Genomic DNA, 19,503 nt, shown 5'->3' with positions numbered 1-19,503 from the left:
CCTGCTAGAAAAATCTTTGCCTGCCTCCAAGGTTATAAGTTTATTTTGCTGTTTTCTTCCACATGTGTTTTGTTTTATCTTTCATATTAGCTCTACAACCCATCTGTAATTAATATTTGTGTATGGTGTGAGATAGAAGGTTAAGATTCCTTATTTTCCATATGGATATCCAATTAACATTGCAGCACTGTGTCATCTCTATTATAAATTAGTGAATTCCATGTGTGAGTCTCTTCTGGGCTCACTCTTCTGTTCCATTACAACTTTTTGTTTTTAAGGAAAGTGGTATTTGTGTGGGAAGTTTTTGAGATGAAGGAATTCTAGAGTTAAGAGGAACTACTTTGTTCAGGGTAACCTAGGAAGCAGTATTAGGGCATTTATCCTTTCACTAGAAGAATATTATCAGTAATAGAGCCAAGCTTATCACAACCTCTTAATTTCAAACATACAGAGGGTTGTTTATCTCTAAATTGTTTTGATTATACATGCTTATCAATAAATGATGTTTGAAAATATATATATAATTATAGATATAGAGATTCTATCATGTATACTGTATATAGACATATAATACATTATATTATATAAATATATAGATATATAATATAAATTATCTGTACCTATATATAGATTTTATAATGTACACTATATATAAATACATATTGTAAATTCTACGTATCTATATATAGTACACGTTTATTACTGTACTAATATGTTATTTTCATTATCACACACACACAAAATTAGAATTAAAAAGGAAATCATAAGGAAGAAATAGAAATTTTAATACTTTCTTCTTACACACCCCTGTGTCAGCCAGTATGGGCTGGATTATGTGTACTAACAACCCTCAAATTTCAGTGGCTTAAAACAACATGAGTTTATTTCTCTCATGCTACACGTCCATTATGGTTTGGCTTTAACACTCCTCTGCATTGTTCTTACTCTGGCACCCAGGCTGATGGAGCAGCCACTTTCTGGAAGCTTGCTAGTCCCAGGGACAGAGGGAAACATAATGGGGACTTAGCACTTAAAGCTTCTGCCTAGATGTGACACATGTCACTTCAGCTCACATTTCATCGTCCAGAACAAGTTACGTGTCCTCACCTAATTGCAGAGAAGAAAAATGCTAACCTTGTGCCCAGGAGAAAAATCCTATGCAGAGAACTGTGCAGGAGGAGACCTAGAGTATTTTAGACAGCACTAAAAACGATCACCTCTGAAATGACTGATTTCGCCCTGGATTTGTGTTTGTCTAAGAAAATAAACACACAAAGACAAGTCCTTTTAGCTTTTCCATTCCATGTTGTTTTTAAAACTCTACAGTCCTGAGAAATGAGTCTCCTACAACTATAGGCACAGTGGTCTCTCTTGCTTAAAACCCTTCAGTGGTGTCTCTGTACTCATACAACCCAGACACTAAACATGGCCTGCAAGCCTACCTTTCGCCTCATCTCGCACCACTCACCCCATACCTCAACTATACTGCCTTTCAGTTCCTTGAAGGAGACAGGAGACATGCTCCTACTTGTCTTGAGTGTGTTTCCTCCCTTTCTCCTTGTTTTTACCTGCTTATTCTTTAACTGTTAGATCAGACATTTCCTGCAGGAAGTCCTCTGTGACTCCAGGGTAGATAGAGTCCTCTCTTTTCTACAGTCTCATAATACTCTGTACTTTGCTTCTAGAGAAGCTGTTCCAGTTTTTAAAATACATTTCTGCACTAATTTTTCAATCTGTTTCTCCAGTTAGCGTGCAAGCTCCAAGTCTGTTTTGCTCACCACTATATGCTACTCCTTGTGTTTAGCCTAGTTACTGGCATATGATAGGATGTCATTAAAGAGTTTGGTGATAGTCTTATGTCTGTGACATGTATGTAGTCTACATAGAGAATGTCTGAGACATTTATACAGTCCATAGTGAACAATTTAATAATAAGCTAATCACAAACAAACTGCAAATACACTCTTGCTCCATGCCTCTATATCTTGGGAAGTCTAAGAGATTCCAGAGAAGGAATACTTCTCCCATTCTCTCTGGATTAGAATATACCCTCACTTAAATTTTCACGTTGTGTTTCTCCTTTTCCCACTTCTCGAGTGATATTTTTACATTAAAGCTGAAAGCCTTACAGTTAGGGGGTATATCACATTTAACATAAATGGCAGTAAAACTGCCCAAGTAATGAGTGTATTATATAGACATAGTGAATAAAGTAAGCTGTGTGGTATTTAGCTAGGTTTTCCTCTAACTTTCTGAAGATGGTACTGAATTACCAGAACACAGTGTGATTTATTTTTTGTGATACTTTGCATCAGCAAAAGGGCATATAATATTTGGAAAATGCTTACCTACAAACGCATGTCCCTCACTATTTGCCTTCATTTACATGTGTTGTAGAAAACCTTAGTCTTTCCTGTTTCTCTTTTCAGAAAGAATAACAAATCTGATCACCTTCTTATTTATATGTTTCATTGTGGACTATCGGTGCTATTCTGCATTTAAAATGCAAATGTTCTAATAGAGCTATCTCCCATAATGATAATCTTATTGGTGGGATTGATAGGATGATACAGACATTATTATCTCTAAGCCTCTGATAGTTGTTTTCCCCATTTTTATTCTAGAAGAGAACCACGGCTTCCCATCAATAAGAAGTAAGATTAAAAGGATCATGAATAAGAATTATATTTGCAGAACCTGTCTATTTATTCAACAAATGTTTATGAAGTATCTAGTTTGTGCCAGAAGTTGGGGAAACTCAGAAAGAGATGGACACTTTGTATATAGCTTTAATTTTTTGCTTTGAACAATAACATTTTGATAAGAGCTGAGTTTCAGTATTTTGCTGGCTGTGTCAGTTTTCTCACCTATAGAAAGGAGATGATAAAAACCCATCTCATAAAGTTCTGTGAGGAGTAAATAAGATAGTGCATATAAAGCACTTATCCCAGTGCCTGACATAGAATAAGCGCTCAGTATGTGTTAGCTGTTATTTACTGTGAGGCTTTGTCCACAGTTAGCTTCTTAACTATTTCTTTTCCTGTGTTTCTTCCTGCTATTTTTCCCATGTTGCCCTCAGAAGTGAATTTCTAAAACGTACATCTTATTGTGTATCACTGCTGCTTTGGTACCATCTCTGTTGTCTCAAGAAGAAAGTCTCAAATACAGGGATGGCATTTGGCACCTTACCATCTGACCCTGACCTTTCTCACCAAACTAGCTTCTGCCTTGGCAGCTTACTGGGTTGCAGCCCAAATAGGCCATACAAGTTGTAGTCTGCTGCCTTGGCTTATGCTCTTTCTTCTGCCTAGAATTCCTGCTGTAGGCCTCAACCCCTCTTCTCACACTCAACCTGAAGAAGCAATTCTCTATGGGCAACTCAGAGGTCCCTCTCATTCTTCCCTAACAGAATTTTTTGATCCCTGTCATTTATAACTCTTTAGCATTTATCTCATTATTAGAGTTAATGACATGTGTCTTGCTCTCCCACCACATTGAGTTCCTTGAGAGCAGAGACCGTAACTTATTCATCATTGTATCACTGGAACCTAGTAGGCATGCAGTAAAAACTTGTTGAAATAATGGATTGAAACTTGGTTTAATTTTGTTTTGATTTCAGTGTGTCTTTATTATTCTAGGTTCTGGGCCTTGTCCAAAATATGAGTGTTTTCCAGTGTCCAAAATGTAAACACAAAACTCATATATTTGGTGCTGATGGTGCAAGGAGACTAGCACGGACCCTTGATCTTGATATTCTAGGTAAGACCACAGGATATTCTTTTGTAAAGGAAATGGCATGGTGATGAAGAATGTCTTAAAAAAGGATGAATTGCTTTTGGCTTTGTGTTTTAAATTGTTAGTATAGCACAGTTCTGTGTGTTAACCTTTCTTTGGCTTTTTGTGCTACTTCATTAGTGGAAGGCTTTTTGAATAGGGGGTTTGTTCTGCCAATTATGATAACTCTTGCTATAGATAAAAACTGCCTATAACTTGAATTTGAGAGGAGAGTTTTGTGGTTTGAGTACTGTGATTTGAAGCCCACATTTTAAATAATGATCATCAGTTTGTTTGCTAAGTTGGGAAGACAGCTCTCAGTATAAGCAGATATATACAGAAATACCTGTTCTGTATGTTGTAGCAACCTTTGGAAGTGTCAGTTCTTGGTATGTGTGAAGAAATGCCTTCCTGATCAGTTCTGAATTTATTAGTCCTTTTGCTGTAGAAAACAGTATTTTCTGTTTTCTGTAATCTTTTTATATGTAACCTTTTTATTCTGTAATCTTTTTATGCCATGTCTATAAAATATGACACTTGAAATTTACACTGTCTATACAGTTCATGTTACTGAATTGAAGGATTCATTAGTGTCTTGAGAAGTAAAATCATGTGTTAAAGGAGCAAAACACAGATTTTAGATAAAACATGTTTTGTAACAAATCCAAAAGCAACTTAATGGACTTTTTAGGAAACATGTTTTGATATTCTACTATGAGTTGTTTTTTTTTTTTTTTTCCCTTAATTAATTAATTATTTATTTATTTAATTTTTGGCTGCATTGGGTCTTCGTTGCTGCCTGTGGGCTTTCTCTAGTTGCGGGGAGCGGGGGCTACTCTTCATTGTGGTGCATGGGCTTCTCATTGCGGTGGCTTCTCTTGTTGAAGAGCACGGGCTCTAGGCTCATGGACTTCAGTAGTTGCGGCTTGTGGGGTCTAGGCTCACAGGCTTCAGTAGTTGTGCCACACAGGCTTAGTTGCTCCACGGCATGTGGGATCTTCCCGGACCAGGGCTCGAACCCGTGTTCCCTGCATTGGCAGGCGGATTCTTAACCACTGTGCCACCAGGGAAGTCCCTACTTATGAGTTTCTGTTCTGAGCAAAGGCAGATGTTAGATGCTAAATAAGGGAGGCTTAGAGTGAATTATTAGTTTAGGGTAGTTAACAATTAAGATCCCTTAAAGATCAAGGAGTTTCAGAACATTCTTTATTATAATTAAGTTTCTAAATGTTGATGTTAAATGTATTATTGTTTTTATGCATTTGTACTAAAGCAGCTACCACAGTACCAGGTGAATACTAATGATATATTTTGATACATTGTTATAATTATAGCTACTAATTATATTCTGCAACAGTTTTTCATTTAACCTAGGAAGTTCAATTTCCCAAATCTGCATAATAACATAACAGATTGACATTCACTTATATAATAAAGTAAATGTGTAATTATAATGACGTTATTGAATTACGCTGACAGTATTATAATTCCCTAATTTATGAATGGGTGGTATGATTTTGTAAGTCAGTTATTTAGAATTTGAAACATGTCTCCTAGAGAAACAATTTCACATATGGAAGATACATTTTAACTAACAGCTCAAAAGTGTAATCAGAAAATCAGAAACACTGATTACTGATCACAGAAAGTGGGTAGTGCTATAGACTGCTGTATCTAAAAGTGTTATGGGAAAAATAATTTAAAGTTCTAATGTAGAGCACATCTCCTCCTTTTAATGTGGTCATGGGACCCAGAGGGATCTCCCATGAACTGGAGCAGGGGCTCTGATGATGAAGAGGTTGGAATTGGGAATGAGGAACTGAAATCAGGGAAAGAACTCTCACAGCTATGGCCTCCTGGCTGGGTGAAACCCCCAGGACCCTTTACTGACTCTCTGGCTGCCTCTTATTTTCATCCATGGGCCTGTGTTTCAAATGATTATTTGGTAAAATGGCTCTTCAGAACTTTATCCATATTCACCTACAGGGACAGTTTGTACATAGTAGTTAAAGCTCTCAGATCATGCCACAGAAACCCCTTTAACTTATGTCTCTGAAATGTGCTTCCTTCAGCCCTAACCCCTCAAAAATACTTTTCAAGGCCAGGCTGAACCTCACCCACTCTCATTACCTTTACTCCTTTGTATCCTTCTCTGTGTACGATTGTTAGCCCATTACTGCTCTCACTGTGCCACCTGTTTTCTAAAAAGGTTTTCATCTTTCTTGTTCTACTCTTCTGCAGATTGTGAGTCTCTGGAGGGCAGAAGTGATGTCACTAGGTGGCTATAAAATGGAGAAGGGTTTACTTTTTTTTCTTTCATTACTGCAGTAGAAATGAAAGCATTCAGGATTCTTTACTATATAATGGCAGTTCATAAATCAAGAGAAAAAACTTTGTGGGTTTCTAAGTATTTTCTGTAATATCTTCTCCTGCCTGCCCCTGTGATAGGTTCCTACAGTCTAAAGTTGATCTGTAGAACAGACATCAAATTTACTGAAAAGCTGGTCTTTAAATGGTTACTGAAGTATTCATGTATTTTGTCTATTGAACTTTTAGGAAAGAGTTAAAGAGTTGGTTAAGATCTCACAATTTGCTGGTAGGAGGAGCATGAAATATCTGTTCCTCCATGTAGCTCATAATATAAATTATAGTAGGTTTGTAATTTTGTAACACATTCTTCTGCATTATTTCCATTGCCTGGCATGGTGCTGAATGAATTCTTTATATAAAACACACACACACACATGCACACACACACGTTTTAATAACCTTTGGGTAGACTTGGAGTAGGTGTAAGAATGCTGAGTACCATGACAAGTCAACTCTTCTACTCCTTTTACTGCATTTTTAATCTCAGCCTTTTGAAAGGCTTCATTTGTGATGGTGTGGTAGAAAGAGTCAATTGGATGATGGATCAGAGCATTTTTCCTCTAAATCCTACTACCTAATATATCCTCAGGGAAGACACATATCCTCTCTGACCTCAAGTCTGTATATTGGGGGTTCTTACATATTTTCTGAGAGCTCATCAAGCTCACAAGTTATATATAATGCTATATAGATTAATACATAATAAAAGAAAAATAATTCTATCTGATAAAGAGGCAGATAGTTGAAATAACAGGTCTGGCCTACTTTTCAGCAGTTCTCTTAGCTCAGTCATCTGCCATCAGGAAGATTATTTTGTTGGCTTTTTTTAAACTACTTTGCCGCCCCATCTTTTCCTCTTCAATTTCCTCTTATTATGTGGCAAGATATGTCTATATCAGTTATTACAGGGAGAAAAATTTACAGATGTCTTCCAGGCCATTTGTTGCTGAAAGACTTCCAGCAAAGAATAAATCAGAGGCCTTATTCCATGATTGGCTGCCACACTGCTGTCATATATACATATGTGATCATGGAACTGCCCTCAAATGGAATATTTTGCCCCTAATTTTCATTTGAAATTTGTTTTTCAGAGATTTAGCAATTTGAGGATAGTCATAACTCAAGTTGATTCGAGTTGATTTGTTTCTTTCTGCAATTCAAAGAATTAAATTCCAAAAGCCTATATAAACTTTTGCGGTACTAATGGATATCTGGTGGGCTCTTTTAGGAGACATTCCCTTACATCTTAATATACGGGAAGCTTCAGATACAGGCCAGCCGATTGTGTTTTCACAGCCTGAAAGTGATGAGGTAAGTTATATTTCTAAATATGTATTTTAATTTCTTTTCACAGGTTATGTACTTTTTGATGTATAGAAAGAAAGTTGGGGAGATCAAGTTTGTCTATTTGGAATGCATATGTTAAACAAAGATTAGTTAACTTATCCAAAGTATCTTTAAGTTACTATTTTATGTGGTAGACATACCAGTGCTGACTCTGAATTATCAACTGGACACGTTCACCTAGAAAGAATCATCACCCAACCAGTTTTTTCATGAAGAACACGAACAGTAAGCGCTTGTAGAGTTCTTATCTTGCTGGCTAGCAATATCTAACTGCCCGAGGTTATTATATTTCGGTATTAGAAGTTCAGCTGATTGTTGGGAGAAGGAAACCTAATACAAGAAAATATTGAGTCGGATATAGGGAAACTGTATATACCTTTAGAGACGGGATTTTCATTGCATTTATTTTAATAAATAAGATTGAGGAGGTGAGGTGGGAAAACTAGTAGTGTTTCATTAGCTAATATCATTGGGGATACAGTTGATAGATTTTCAAAGATTGCTGAAGCTTAATGCCTTTCAGCATAAAGTCTTTAATTTTACTCCTTTTTAAAATAGAAATAAAATCAGCCATATATATCTCTTCTTTCCTAAGTAGCAGTTGCTATTTAAATTTGAAAGTGAGCCATCATCTGGTACATCAGTTTTGATGTAGTTTTTGTGCTCCTTTGCCAAACAGCCCCAATCAGTCTTTTAGTAGTTTCTTTTTTTTCCCGTATGTAATGAGTATAACTTTAGAGTACCATTATTTTGTCTGTCCATAACTACTTACCCCTTTCATTCTAGTTTGCTTCCTCTAATCCCATGTGACCTGGAAAATAAAAGAGCCAAGCTTGGTTAGAGCTGTGAATAAAGTAAGGGCAAAACTGACAGTCAGGAGTCTCAGATTGGTAAAGTAGATTCATTCTGAATTATCTCTTTTAGGTGCCCAGAGCGCCTTTCTCTTTCTTAAGGGTTGGCAGTTATGGTATAGGTGGTTGGGTTGCTGGGAATATGATCTCTGAGTAAATGTAGTGTAGTACTTATCATTGTTTTTCTTTTCTCTGCCTTTTAGGTAATAAATGTTAAGTTTCCTTTTCAGTCTTTTCTTAGAAATCTTTCGGATAAGCAAAAACCATAACCTCTTATTGCTTTCATAGTTGAAGTCTGGCAATCCCAACTACCATAGGTGTACTTTATGCAGTGAATGAAAAGTTGTATGAAAATTGAGGGTTTTTTAAATTACACACTTTTAAATGCTTCCTGAGAACAGACTATTTAAAGACATTCTGTGGTGAATACAAATAATTACCTACTAGTTTATTCAATTATGAATTTACATTTTTAAATATTTTCCCACCTGTCCATTATTGCTTTTTTTCTTTGAGATTCTCCAAAAGCAAGAAACATTTCAGAAAGTTAAAGGAATGTAATATAACAGAGAGCATATAGCAACCATCAAAAGGTAATATGATTTAAAACTCTAAACAGCAGTGTTTGTAGAGTTTGTTGGAGTTACATGTTTTTAAAATCTCATTTACATTTACATAAACATTAGACCTATTATTTTGCTGTTGCTGGGTGACATTTATGGGAATGTGAGCAAGCTGCCTCTTTGGGGTTTAAGTTAGATTTGATTTGGTGAGGTCTCTGCTAAAGTAGTAAGAATTTCATGCACCACATCGTCAGCCTTACATGTGAAGACTTCTGCCTTATATATGAAGACTTCTGAGCAATTTTAAGATTTAGACATGTCCATGAAAAGGAAAAAAAATGGAGCCTTGTATTTATTTTGTTTCCATGGAAGTTATTGCTTCCTACTCTTAGATTGTAGACATTCATTATTATTAACCATCTTCCTAATAATAATAGCAGTTAGAGTATGCTAGACACTGTTAGACATTTATATACTTTCTATGCTCTCAAGAACTTAATGTAATATATAAATAGTCCGCATTTTGCAGATGAGGAAACTGAGGCTCATAGAAGCTAAATAATTTTCCCAAGGTCACAGAACTAATAAATGGCAAGATGTGATTAAAAGGCAAGTCTGTTCCTTCCAAATGTTGTTGTCTTTCCATTGTATCACCTTCTGGGTCCTCTACTAATAGCCGTGATTTCCTCAATTCCTTCTAAGAAGTGAGTACAGTACTTGAGTGTATTAAATACAATATGTTATTTGATTCTCATAGCACATTTGTGAGACATGTATGATAATCTCCATTTCTCAGATGAAGAAGCAGAGATCCATTTATAGTAAGGAATTTGTCCAAGGTAGTACCAGAGGCTATTTCCACACTCAGCTCTGAAACCATAGCCCATGTATCCTCTTCCCGGTGCAGTATCTGCTTCCCTTCCTAATTAATTGCAAGATTACTTCAGTGCCTGTCTATTGTGTATATTTAGGCTAGCTTTCAGTTCACCTCCTTTTCATATCACAGAGATCTAGAGAAGAGGGTGGGCACACTCTGCCCCTCAAGTCCCACTGGTGTGCACAACCACAGGGCATAATACAGAGAGGATCCTAACCTGGGTCTGAGAATCCCCTGAAGTTATATCCGGAATGTATGAGTGTGCATTTTTCTGGGGAATTGAACAAGGGCTTTATTAGATTCTCAAAGAGGTCTCTGCATGAAAGGAAAAGCGTTGATCTGTATTAGCTTGGGGTTTCATTAAGAAGAATGCCACTTTCTAAGTGTGACCTTAGGCAAGTTCCCTCATGTCTCTGAACCTTTCTCTCCATCTGTAAATTGATATCATAATGAGAAGGATTAAATGAGATGATAATGTGAAAATACTTTGAAAAATGCCAAGTAGAATACAACTATGAGTATTTATGTCTTCTGAAATGTTCTGTATAAGATGCTATAATAATAAATGTCTTTCTTCTGCCCTTTATCAAAGGATTGAGTCCATTTATGCCCTTCCCCTTACATAGCTTCAAGTAAATGTCACTCTTTGGTGACATCTAAAAATCAGAGCAGAATTTGAATCATGAGATGTGGGTAGAATACTCAGCTTCAGCGTTAAAGATATTAAGTCCTAGATATTAGGAAGCTGTTGTTGAGTCCTGGAATCAGGATCCTTCTGGTTATTCTTATGGTGAATCTTACCTCCTGATAATCCCCTTCCCTTTTCCCCTATGAACTTAAATGGAAATACGCTCTCAGAAGCTGGTCACAGCCCTCTGAACAAATTCTGCCATATGCATGGAAGCTTAGTGCCCATTCTACCTGCATGTCTTCATTTAAAGAATGAAGGAAGTGTTTACTTGCCAACGTGATAAACTTCTGCAAAAGTTAATGGGACGGAATATGCAAAATTATTTGTTAATTGTTAGCCCCTTAGATTGATACTTACTTTTTATTGTTTGCTTTTAGGGGTTTACTACAGGCAAATTTATTAATAAGTAAAAGTTTCATCTTTAGCTTTTTGTCTTCTTTCTAATTCCACCTTCTCTTCTCCATCTTCCATCACTCCCTCCTCTCAGCACCAGGTTCCAGGGCTCTCATTCTCTGCCCATAAAATCTTTTAAAATTAGGCATTAGGGATTTAACTCTCCCAGTAATGTTTAACTTTCAGAAGAGACAAACACTAAAAACACAGTGATTAATCGAAAGGTATGAAATGTGCTGACTTTGAGGCATCATTGGAAAAGTTGGGAAGGGTTACAGTACCAATTAAAAAGCTCCATCAGGCTTCTGCCTACTCAGCCAAAGGCCAGAACCTTCTGAATACGTGCACCACTGAGGAAAGGGGAGTAATTGAAACTCCAAATACAAGTAGTGTGAAATAGCCAGAGAAAGCAACAGAGGAAGGGAGAGAAAGTGGGCACTTTAGGATTCAGAACTCTTAAATTCAATAGCATTTCCTCTTGTTTGTGTAATTATAATTGTTCATTCAACTATATCTACCTTTTGCCTTTGATTGAGTCCAGGACACAGTGATGGACTCATGATTGACTATTAATTTTGTGGTTTCATTCTTTTTGTCAAGTGAAAATCTTAATATTGGTGTGTTAAAAGGTGTGCTATAAGATATTCCTGGTAAAGACGTTTAAATGTAAGTAGAAACTTTATTATCTTATCATTTCTACATTATTACCTCATAGTCCTAATATGAAATGACTGTGTATGGAAAATTAGAACTTCAAATATTTAAAAACAAAGACAAAGGGAAAAGCTCTCCATAAAACTTCTGCACTTTGGTTGCCATCCAGTTCCTTTACTTGGTAATGACAGAGCAGACAAATAAGATCCAGCTGTATTATCTGTGTCTCTAGATGGCCCAATGAAAGATCTTGAATAGGAGAGAAGGGTTAGTTCATGTAGAGTTGAGTTGGTGAGAAAGAGAGTATTAATAGTCTGAGAAATCTAAAATCATATTTTTTACATATGACATGTATGTGTTTGCTTTTCCTAGTTGTGGATTAAACAAAAGGAAGGGATTTAATTTACTTATTCCTCAGGCAGGGAAAGTTTCCAAAAGGATATGTTAATATGAGCTCTTCAATGAGATTGTAAATTACTTGAGGACATAATAGTAATAATAGTAGCCACTAGTATTTATTATTTGCTTCTTATATTCCAGTACTTCACATAGTTTATTCTTACTTAATATGCCCCCAAGCCCTCTGAGGTAGATACTATTATTATAACCATTTTACACATATGGAAACTGAGCCTAGAAGGGTTAATTAACTTGCCCAGGGCCAGTGTTAATAAGTAATGGAACCAGGATTTTAAACCATACCTGTCTGATCTCAAGGCCCCACCTCTTCACCAGTGAGCACTTCTGCCTCCCTTTTTTATTGTTACCTCCCACAGATTTCCCGAAACAATGCCTTGCACACAGTAAGAACCAAAAAGTATTTGTTGAAATGATACTGCACTGGCTGAAAAAATTCAATCTCAACAGTTTTGTGGAAATTGAAACTGTTAAACTAAGCACTTTTAGTGGTTTCTCAGCAAATAAAAATCTAACCATTGCTTTGAGTGCGATATATTGAAAGTTTAAGCTTGGAGATAGTCCATTAAAAAGCAAAGGTTAAATGTAGCAAATTTGATTATTATGGAATCATTCAGTATTTTGTGCAGTCAGATAGGTTTATGTCTCTAATTTAACAAAAATTAGAACTAAGGTTATAGAATGATGGCCTCAGCTTGCCTTAGTGAGCTTTAAATTTTCATCATAAAATATTAGGCTTTAAACACCTAGAAAAGCTACTGGGAGATAAAAGGTATTTATAAAGATGCATGTGTTAGCATACAGTATTTGTTTTTCTCTTTCTGACTTACTTCACTCTGTATGACAGACTCTAGGTCCATCCACCTCACTACAAATAACTCAATTTTGTTTCTTTTTATGGCCAAGTAATATTCCATTGTATATATGTACCACATCTTCTTTATCCATTCATCTGTCGATGGACACTTAGGTTGCTTCCATGTCCTGGCTATTGTAAATAGAGCTGCAATGAACACTGTGGTACATGACTCATTTTGAATTGTGGTTTTCTCAGAGTATATGCCCAGTACTGGGATTGCTGGGTCATAGGGTAGTTCTGTTTTTAGTTTTTTAAGGAACCTCCATACTGTTCTCCATAGTGGCTGTATCAACTTACATTCCCACCAACAGTGCAAGAGGGTTCCCTTTTTTCCATACCCTGTCCAGCATTTATTCCTTGTAGGTTCTGATGAACCTAGGGGCAGGACAGGAATAAAGATGCAGACGTAGAGAATGCACTTGAAGACACAGGGAGGGGGAAGGGTAAGGCTGGGACGAAGTGAGAGAGTACCACTGACATATATACACTACCAAATGTAAAATAGATAGCTAGTGGGAAGCAGCCGCATAGCGCAGGGAGATCAGCTCGGTGCTTTGTGACCACCTAGAGGGGTAGGATAGGGAGGGTTGGAGGGAGACGCAAGAGGGAGGAGATATGGGGATATATGTATACGTATAGCTGATTCACTTTGTTATACAGCAGAAACTAACACACCATTGTAAACAATTATACTCCAATAAAGATGTTTAAAAAAAAAGATACATGGCTGAAAATCAGCACTTTTAGATTTAAGAGAAATATTTCTTTATAAAGTATATGTTATTTCCATTTTTAAACAAAGTCTGTTGTTTCTGTTAACTATAGCAGAGACTGAAACCATTTTTAGATAGAGAATTATGATTAGAATTACTTGTATTTTGGATTTACTGTTTAATATGTGATGTGGTAGAAGGAGCTGGGCTTTGGAGTCAGGCGGACCCACGTGTGAATGTTCTCCAGCCTGCTGACTTTGTGACTTTGAGCAGACAACTCCAATTTCTTCATCCACATTGAACCAATGGTGTTTATTTTACATAAGTGAGATTACTTATGAGATTACATAAATGAGATTACTTATACTAGTACTTGGTATAGTATGTACTCAGTAAAAACGTGTAAGGCCTTATTCATGTTTTGATAGCTATTCTTTAAAAAAAGGATGCAAATGAAATTTTAACAGTTTCCTGTTAAAATAAAGTATAATTCAACTATTAGGGATCGAACATAGTTGTTGTTGTTTTTTTCTGGGATCTGACATAGGTATTCTGTTTATTGACATAGGTGTTGAGTTACAGAGGTGTGTTCAGTGTGTACAGTTTCACTGATCTCTGCACTTAGGACCAGTGCATGTATTTAAAAAAGTTTTTAAAATATGTATCACCAATGAAAAAGTAGCATTGGAAAGTAGATTTATGCGTAATGTCCTTACACTGTCAAGGTAGATCTTAAAGGTATTAAATAGAATTACTCTCTGATTATTTTTAAATTATACTGATGTTTCTAGGTTAAAAACTGACAAATATTAAATATACAACTTCCAAAGAAAAGGGGTCAAGTGTATACTTATTTTTAAAAGTTAGTAGAAAATAAGTTAACATAGCTTGAATAAGAAATTAAACCAGGTCTTTTGGAGAGACCACAAAAACTTGATAAATACAAACCCAAATATATCAATTATTAATATTAGTATAAATAACCAATTGCTCCTTTTAAAGTCAAACATTTCTGACTATAATCATTGGATTTTTTTTCAAGAAGTAGAGCCAAAATATAAGATTTAAAGTAGTAACGTGAAACATATATTTTATGTTTCAACAATGAAACAAGTAGCATGGCAGTATACATACAGACAACATACACTTAAAGGTTTGTCATTATTGTAATTAGTATCATTTAAAATTTTCATAATGAACAATTTTCCAGCATGTTGATTGAGAGATAACAGACATGACTGGCTTTTTTCACCACCCCCCAGGGGGCAAATGTAAGTAACTTTTTTTTTTTTAACGTATATATGTATCTATCCTTTTTCAAATTCTTTTCAGAATATTGAGCAGCATTCCCTGTGCTATACAGTAGCTCCTTGTTTATATATATATATATATGTATACATACATATGTATCCACAGATACAGGTACATATACACACACACAAATATGTGTGTGTATATATTCATTTTTTGTTCTTTCTTTATGATCTTAATATGTGGCAAATATTTAAGTTTCTGATGTGAGTTACAAATATGGGTTTCTCTTTGTGGCACAAGATTTTATATATATATATATATATATATATATATATATATATATATATATATATATATATATAATTATATATTATATAAAAATAATTCTTTTGTTTTTCAAATTGCTGGTTTCTTAATACATTGTATCAACTTCATAATGTAAATACAGAGAGGTCTATATTAAAATATTTCCCCAAATGGAGGAAATATTTACTTTCAAGCATAGTTTTAAAAAATCAAGACGTGTGAAACACAGTTAAGTACTTCATCAAGTCAGGGTAAAGAAGCCTCAAACAGTCCTTTTACCATGCAGAGTCAGGGAGCTGGTCAGCCTGGATTCAGAGCCCAGCTCATCTCACACTAGCTGTGATGCTGTGGACAAGACTCTTCACCTTTCGTGGTCTTGGTTTTCTTGTATATAAAGTGGGAATAGTGACAGAATTTACCCCTTAGGATAACTTGAGGATAGATGAAATAATACTTGGCAGATATTAAGTACTCAAGCAAATTTTAGCCATTAGCATTACTTCCAGTAGTAGCAGTAGTAGTAGCAGTAGCAGCAGCAGCAGCAGCAGCAGTAGTAGTAGTAGTAGTAGTAGTAGTAGTAGTAGTAGAAGTAGTATGTATACAACTGTAAATATATAAATGTATATATTACTGGTTCTAGAAAATCTTACTATTGTCTTACAGTTACTTTTTATAGATAAGATAGGAGAAATAAGTAGTATTTACATTTCAATTGTTTAAAACTTTAAAATGCAAATGCCATGACCATTGTTCTAACTGGACTGTGCAGGCATTAGGTTAGTTGTGGCCCACTTAGCTCCTGGGAGCTGCTTTTCGTGTTCTGTTGTACTGGGGTCCCAGAGATGAAGAGTATGACAACTGATTCCAGGAATTCTTGCGTGGTACTTAAATCTCACCAAATGGAGGAGCCTAGAGGTGCTTGGTGCTGGTATTAGACACCATTGTCAGAGAGAATAAAGAAAATGCTTTCTGAAGATAAACGTAGGGTGGTAATAGATAGTCTTTTCAAAAATGACTAATAACCCTTATGCCAAAGAAGTTTGGCCGTATCTAACTCAAGATATCAGTTTGTCAGAAGAGGAAGGTGTAAGTTTTCTGCAGCTAGACTGGGTTGCTAGTTTGCTGACATGGGAGTTAGAGTTTGAAAAACAGTAATTGCTGCTACTAAATATTTTTTTCAGAAAGTCACCTTCCAGATAATCTAAACCCCTTTCTCCCCTGCCCTACATGCACTGTTCACAGCAGTATCTTCTAACTATTGAGTTTCCTCATCTCATTCAGCCTTTCTACTATTCAATTCAGTAGACAACTATGGCAAACAGTTTGTGAGTCATTTGATGTCTACTAGGGAGAAATATAGAACAAACAAATCTGTTCTTTTCCAGGCCAAAGCCTACCTAAGGATTGCTACCGAAGTGGTAAGAAGATTGCCACCACCTCCAGAGTGATTCCCCAAGTGTCTTGGAAATCCGCCTGGTGCTTGACAGTAAGACCTTTGGAAATCAGCAGTGTGGTGGTGAAACCTACAGAAATAATAGCAACCATAGTTGTTTTCTTGTATTTCTAAAGAAATAATGTCCTATCTTCAGATTTGATTTGCTAAACAATGACTTACAAATAAAGTTTTTACATACCGATGCTTACTGCTACATTTAGGAATTTTTTTGCAAGCTGTTGTGTACCAGTGTCACAGAACTGCACTTTATTTTATTGAACTACCCCTTAAGGAATCACGAGTTTATATTACAAGCCCAACCTTCAGTTCAGGAGAGAACTGTGCTCTTTTTGCAGGACTACAGAGTTAAAGAATTTACTGAATGTGAGTATGGATGTTAAGTGTGGCATCTCTCCATCAGGCAGTTTGATCTGGGTTTGAATCCTGCCTCTAGTACTATCTTGGACACATTCTTGTTCCAGATAAACCTCTACCTCTTCATCTGGACTCGACTCTCCCCTAGACTTAATAAATCTCAATCTCCAGGGGTGGAGTCTGGACATGTGTGTTTTTAACAAGATCATAATGATTCTGATTATGATGGCAATAATAATAGTAGTTAACATTTATCAAGTGTTTTCTCGTGTCCTTATAGTTAATCTTTCATTCATATGAGTGGGGTACTGTTGTTATTTCCACTTTACAGATGGGGAAACTGAGATATGGGAAAGTTAACTGTCTTCCTGAAGGTTACCGTCTAGCAGGTGGAGGTTTGAAATTGGGCCGTTGGATACTGGATCCTTCCTTTTGTACACCAAAGGGCATTTGTTTATTTCAAAAGAGGAATGGGATTATAGTATTCAGAATTTCCTCAAACTTATTTGACCATGAACTCCCCCAACCTCCCCTTTAGGAGCATTTCTTGGAGTTCATATTTCAAAGAATACACCTTGAAAAGCATCTTGTCTGTTTGAGGCTGAGAGAGAGAGAGAGAGAGTCAAGGGCTTCCCAAGGTTATAAAGCTGCAAGTACTGATAAGAGTCATTAGTTAATCCTCACTTACAAGGAGGTGGTCTGTGACCTTTGGCAAATGCCTGAGTTCCTTTGCTCTGTAGTTAAGCAGCCAGAAAATTAGGTAAAGAGTTACATATCAAGCTTTGGTAAGTTTAAGAAAATTGAAATCGTATCAAGTATCTTTTCCTACCACAACGCTATGAGACTAGATATCAATTACAGGAAAAAATCTGTAAGAAATACAAACACATGGAGGCTAAACAACACACTACTTAATAACCAAGAGATCACTGAAGAAATCAAAGAGGAAATCAAAAAATACCTAGAAACAAATGACAATGAAAACACAATGACCCAAAACCTATGGGATGCAGCAAAAGCAGTTCTAAGAGGGAAGTTTATAGCTATACAAGCCTACCTTAAGAAACAAACATCTCAAATAAACAACCTAACCTTACACCTAAAGCAATTAGAGAAAGAAGAACAAAAAAACCCCAAAGAAGAAATCATAAAGATCAGATCAGAAATAAATGAAAAAGAAATGAAGGAAACAATAGCAAAGATCAATAAAACTAAAAGCTGGTTCTTTGAGATGATAAACAAAATTGATAAACCATTAGCCAGACTCATCAAGAAAAAAAGGGAGAAGACTCGAATCAACAGAATTAGAAATGAAAAAGGAGAAGTAACAACTGACACTGCAGAAATACAAAGGATCATGAGAGATTACTACAAGCAACTGTATGCCAATAAAATGGACAACCTGGAAGAAATGGACAGATTCCTAGAAAAGCACAACAAAAATCTGAAAGTGAAATTAAGAAAACACTCCCATTTACCATTGCAACAAAAAGAATAAAATATCTAGGAATAAACCTACCTAAGGAGACAAAAGACCTGTATGCAGAAAATTATAAGACACTGATGAAAGGAATTAAAGATGATTCAAATAGATGGAGAGATATACCATGTTCTTGGATCGGAAGAATCAACATTGTGAAAATGTCTATACTACCCAAAGCAATCTACAGATTCAATGCAATCCCTATCAAACTACCACTGGCATTTTTCACAGAACCAGAACAAAAAATTTCACAATTTGTATGGAAACGCAAAAGACCCCGAATAGCCAAAGCAATCTAGAGAAAGAAAAACAGAGCTGGAGGAATCAGGCTCCCTGACTTCAGACTATACTACAAAGCTACAGTAATCAAGACAGTATGGTACTGGCACTAAAACAGAAATATAGATCAATGGAACAGGATAGAAGGCCCAGAGATAAACCCACGCACATATGGTCACCTTATCTTTGATAAAGGAGGCAAGAACATACAGTGGAGAAAAGACAGCCTCTTCAATAAGTGGTGCTGGGGAAACTGGACAGGTACATGTAAAAGTATGAAATTAGAACACTCCCTATAAAACATTCTTGAAATGACAAAATTATAGAAATGGAGAACAGATTAGTGGTTTCCAGGGGTTAAGGAGGGGATTGGTGATGGGGGAGGGAATTGTGTCTGTGGCTATACAAGGGCAACATCAGAAATCCTTGTGAGGATGGAAATGCTCTGTATCATGACCGTATGGATGTCAGTATCTTGGTTGTGAAATTGTGCAGCAGCTTTGCAAGATGTTACCATTGGAGGAAATTGGGTAAAGGGCACAATGGAATCTCTCTGTATCATTTCTTACAGCTGCATGTGAAGCTACAATTATCTCAGAATAAAAATAAGAGTATAATTTTAAAAAGCACACTTGCCCTGCTGTGTCTGAACTGAAATCTCCTGGACCAAATTATCCATGCTAATTAAAATCATGAATAAAAGTGTTTGTGGATACACAGTAATCATCATTCATCACTCTGAAAAGGAAGTAGCTTTAAGTTGTAGATATGTATTTGTATTTTATTGTCTTTGGAAGAAGGCCAATGTAGATAATCATTGAGTATTTCTGAATACCAAAAAGCAAGTAACTGAACCAAGCTT

At 36.0% G+C, this 19,503-nt stretch overlaps 1 protein-coding gene across 1 annotated transcript in view; it reads left to right on the top strand.

Annotated features, from left to right (window-relative positions):
- NUBPL (NUBP iron-sulfur cluster assembly factor, mitochondrial) overlaps window positions 1–16,707 on the top strand; it is a 243,628-nt gene extending 226,921 nt beyond the window's left edge. The window contains exons 9-11 of the mRNA XM_068546417.1: window positions 3,639–3,759; window positions 7,373–7,455; window positions 16,455–16,707. Coding sequence (XP_068402518.1) covers window positions 3,639–3,759; window positions 7,373–7,455; window positions 16,455–16,517 — 267 coding nt within the window. The 3' untranslated portion in view covers window positions 16,518–16,707. The remainder of the gene's footprint in view (window positions 1–3,638; window positions 3,760–7,372; window positions 7,456–16,454) is intronic.
- Window positions 16,708–19,503: the final 2,796 nt, after the last annotated feature.

Source organism: Eschrichtius robustus, chromosome 1 (genome assembly GCF_028021215.1).
Source record: "Eschrichtius robustus isolate mEscRob2 chromosome 1, mEscRob2.pri, whole genome shotgun sequence".
Taxonomy (NCBI): Eukaryota; Metazoa; Chordata; class Mammalia; order Artiodactyla; family Eschrichtiidae; genus Eschrichtius; species Eschrichtius robustus.
The sequence above is the reverse complement of the archived record's forward strand: the minus strand, read 5'-3'. Positions and strand labels throughout refer to the sequence as shown.